This window comes from Bufo gargarizans, unplaced genomic scaffold (assembly GCF_014858855.1).
Source record: "Bufo gargarizans isolate SCDJY-AF-19 unplaced genomic scaffold, ASM1485885v1 original_scaffold_851_pilon, whole genome shotgun sequence".
Classification (NCBI taxonomy): Eukaryota; Metazoa; Chordata; class Amphibia; order Anura; family Bufonidae; genus Bufo; species Bufo gargarizans.
Genome location: NW_025334730.1, coordinates 141,875 through 145,386, shown reverse-complemented (window position 1 = coordinate 145,386; position 3,512 = coordinate 141,875). Strand labels below are relative to the sequence as shown.

At 39.7% G+C, this 3,512-nt stretch overlaps 1 protein-coding gene across 1 annotated transcript; it reads right to left on the bottom strand.

Annotated features, from left to right (window-relative positions):
* Window positions 1-286: 286 nt before the first annotated feature.
* On the bottom strand, window positions 287-2,792 carry LOC122924152 (zinc finger protein OZF-like). Its single transcript, XM_044275088.1, has 3 exons — window positions 2,736-2,792; window positions 2,480-2,600; window positions 287-1,875 (listed from the first exon to the last, which is right to left on the bottom strand). The coding sequence occupies exons 2-3, from the start codon at window positions 2,598-2,600 to the stop codon at window positions 572-574; spliced, it is 1,425 nt and encodes a 474-aa protein (XP_044131023.1). The 5' UTR covers window positions 2,736-2,792; the 3' UTR covers window positions 287-571.
* Between the last annotated feature and the right edge of the window lie 720 nt (window positions 2,793-3,512).

Genomic DNA, 3,512 nt, shown 5'->3' with positions numbered 1-3,512 from the left:
GATACAGTTGGCGACTTCAAGTACAGTACCCCCCCCTCCCCCTTCCAAATAATATTGCTTTTCCCACAAGTCCCATTGTATGCTATGCTGCTGCAGGACTATCAGGAAATCCAAAGCTTACTCAATGAAATTTCCTTTTCCTGGAATTCGTAGACGGTACAGGCTTTCCCTCCCTTAATAAATGTATTGCTGCATACAAAATACAGGGACTCTTTTGTGTCTTTCTGATACCTCTATAGGTTGTCTCAATTGTTTCAGGGAGGTTGTATTGTATTGTTAATTTCTAATTGTTGATAATTAAATGGTTTATTTTTTAATTTTGCTCATAAAAATTAATCAATAAAGATACTAAAAAATGATTTGACAATGTGATATACTATGAAGGTCACAAAAAAAAAAAAAAACAACACTTGGATGTTTGGTTGCAGGTCATGTCTTGTCATGTCTAAAAATATCTGTACATTTATCTGTACATTTACCTCATTCTAAACATGAATTTGTTTTCTTTCCTATGTGATTTGTCGCATATCTAACAAGATCCATCTGTAAAACATTCCCCACATTTTAAACATTAATACAGCTTCTCTCCTGTGTCACTTATCGCATGTGTAACAAGATGTGACTTTTCTGTAAAACATTTCCCAGTTTTTAAACATGAATATGGCCTCTCTCCTCTATGAATTCTCTCATGTTTAACAAGATGTGAATTCCTTGTAAAACATTTCCCACATTCTGAACATGAATATGGTTTCTCTCCTGTGTGACTTCTTTCATGTATAACAAGATTTGATTTATCTGCAAAACATTTCCCACATTCTGAACATGAATACGGTTTTTCTCCTGTGTGCCTTCTCTTATGTGCAACAAGATTTGATTTATCTGTAAAACATTTTCCACATTCTGGACATGAATATGGTTTTTCTCCTGTGTGAATTCTTTCATGTGTAACAAGATCTGATTTCTGTGTAAATTGTTTGCCGCATTCTGAGCACGAATATGGTTTCTCTCCTGTGTGAGTTCTCTTATGTCCAACAAGAACTGATTTATATGTAAAACATTTTCCACATTCTGAACATGAATATGGTTTCTCTCCTGTGTGAATTCTCTCATGTCTAGCAACAGCTGACTTTTCTGTAAAACATTTTCCACATTCTGAACATGAATATGGCTTCTCTCCTGTGTGATTTCTTTTATGTCTAACAAACTTTGATTTATCAGTAAAATATTTCCCACATTCTGAACATGAATATGGCTTCTCTCCTGTGTGCCTTCTCTTATGTGCAACAAGATTTGATTTATCTGTAAAACATTTTCCACATTCTGGACATGAATATGGTTTCTTTCCTGTGTGAATTCTCTCATGTGTAACAAGATCTGATTTCTGTGTAAATTGTTTGCCGCATTCTGAGCACGAATATGGTTTCTCTCCTGTGTGAGTTCTCTTATGTCCAACAAGAACTGATTTATATGTAAAACATTTTCCACATTCTGAACATGAATATGGTTTCTCTCCTGTGTGAATTCTTTCATGTACAACAAGATTTGATTTATCAGTAAAACATTTCCCACATTCTGAACAGGAGTATGGCTTCTCCCTTGTGTGAAATCCTCTGTCTGTAGAATGACTTGAGATTTTTGTGAACTCTTTAACACAGTGAAACCCTTTAGCCCCTTTCTGACCTTTAGTTGTGGTAACAATCTGTGATTGGTCAGGAAAAGGTTCTTGATGATTAAGGGGATTATATAATAGATCTGTAGTCTGAAGTCCTGGATGTGCATTAAGGTTTTCTCCTGAAGAGCGCTGCATGATATCTTCATCTTCATTATAATTTAGTGATAACATGAAGTTTCCTTCAGAATTCCTACTGGGATTTCCTGTTGATATAAAATTTGAAATGTTTTTTTAAACCATACAATACACAAAATACATTATAATATTCCAATTAGCCTGGAAATGGATCTGGTAGGAAGGGGAAATATAAGGGGTCATTTATTAAGACAGGCATCTTAATAACCCCTTTAGCTGGTGGTGGATCTGCCGAAGTTATGTAGTAGCGCCAGCCTTTCCATAACTTCAGCGTTTCCACCACCGGTCTAAATGTAAACCAGCTTCCTTGCTGTCTTACATTTAGACCATTTTCTAGGCCTAAAACAGGAATAGAAAATAATGAATGTCCCGCCATGCACCCTTTTTTAGACCTGGTGTGAGCGGGGAAAATCGCAGACTGTGGCACAAATAACTTTTATGCTGCAATCTGGATGTGGATATGACTGACCGCCATGTCCTGCAGGAACAGCCAGGATCAGAGAAGAATTTGATCAGAGATCGCCGTTAGCTGGATAAGGGGAACACTTCATGATGTGATGGGGACATCTCCAATCAAAGAGAAGCACAGCAGCTGGTGATCAGATTATCCTCCTGCCCTGAATGCACCAAGGACAGAATCTGGAGTCACTTTCTCCATTTACGATTACATACCTGTAGTGACATCTCCAGGAATATCCTCCTCCACCTCACTCTTACATAGGGGCTCACTCATCAACCTCTCTTCTTCATTCTCCACTTTAATATCAGTCAGATCTTCCCCCTGATTTGTCATCTGTAACAATTCAGTACAATACAGAAGACAGGTGGGAAATCTAACAGATCCACATAAGAGACCCCTACAATCTATGACCCCTCTATGACTGAAGGACCCCCTATATAGATGTGTATAGGGCTCAGCTCCATCTACCTGAGGGTTCTCTGGGACCGTCTCCTCTGGACAGTCCTGGGAATACAGAGGACGGGGACATCTCTCTGGTGGATTTCTCCTACTGGATCCATCTATGGAGACACAAGCACACAGTGACTGAATACATGGCCTCCTGTAGATCTGTCTATAGATCAGACACTTCTCTCAGCTCCTTCACTTCTAGGTTTAGTTATCAGGGATAAATAACAAAGTTCATCTCCTCACCACCTGTGCCAAGGTTCCAGCTCATAGAAGGCCACAGTCCCAAATAACCTCTAGTCTGTGGACACGGGTATAAGGCCTCATGAACATGGCCATTGCCATGTTCTATTTTTTTGCGATGCGGACGGATCACGGACCCATTCAAGTTGAATAGCTGTCAATCCTTCATGGTCGCCGCACGGACGTTTCCCATGCATTGGGGACAGCAAATTGCGAACCTCAATGCACGGAACGGCTGCACAACTACCGTGTGCATGAGACCTAAGTGTCAGGACTAGAGGTTTCTTCTTACAGCACCCTACCAACCAGCAAGGTTTTAGGCCATCGTTTTGACACAATGACACCACTTCTTATGAGGTAAATTTTGAGAGTGAGAACCCAAATTGAAAACTTTCGTAAATTAGTGTCACAACCAGACAGCTGAGAAGCTCTGACAGAAGCCTTTCAGAACCTCCTCGAGTTTTCTTTGTTTGGTGTTCAGTTCCTCATCTCGTTAGCCTCTCTCAGCTGTCATGTAGTTGGACTGATTGCTTCCCTTTAAATTCCTCCCCATGA

Coding starts and splice junctions, on each gene's coding strand:
- LOC122924152 (XM_044275088.1), bottom strand. CDS start 2,600: ATGACAAATCAGGGGGAAGATCTGACTGATATTAAAGTGGAGAATGAA. Junction 1,876..2,479: donor TCCTGGAGATGTCACTACAG/GTATGTAATCGT, acceptor TTATATCAACAG/GAAATCCCAGTAGGAATTCT.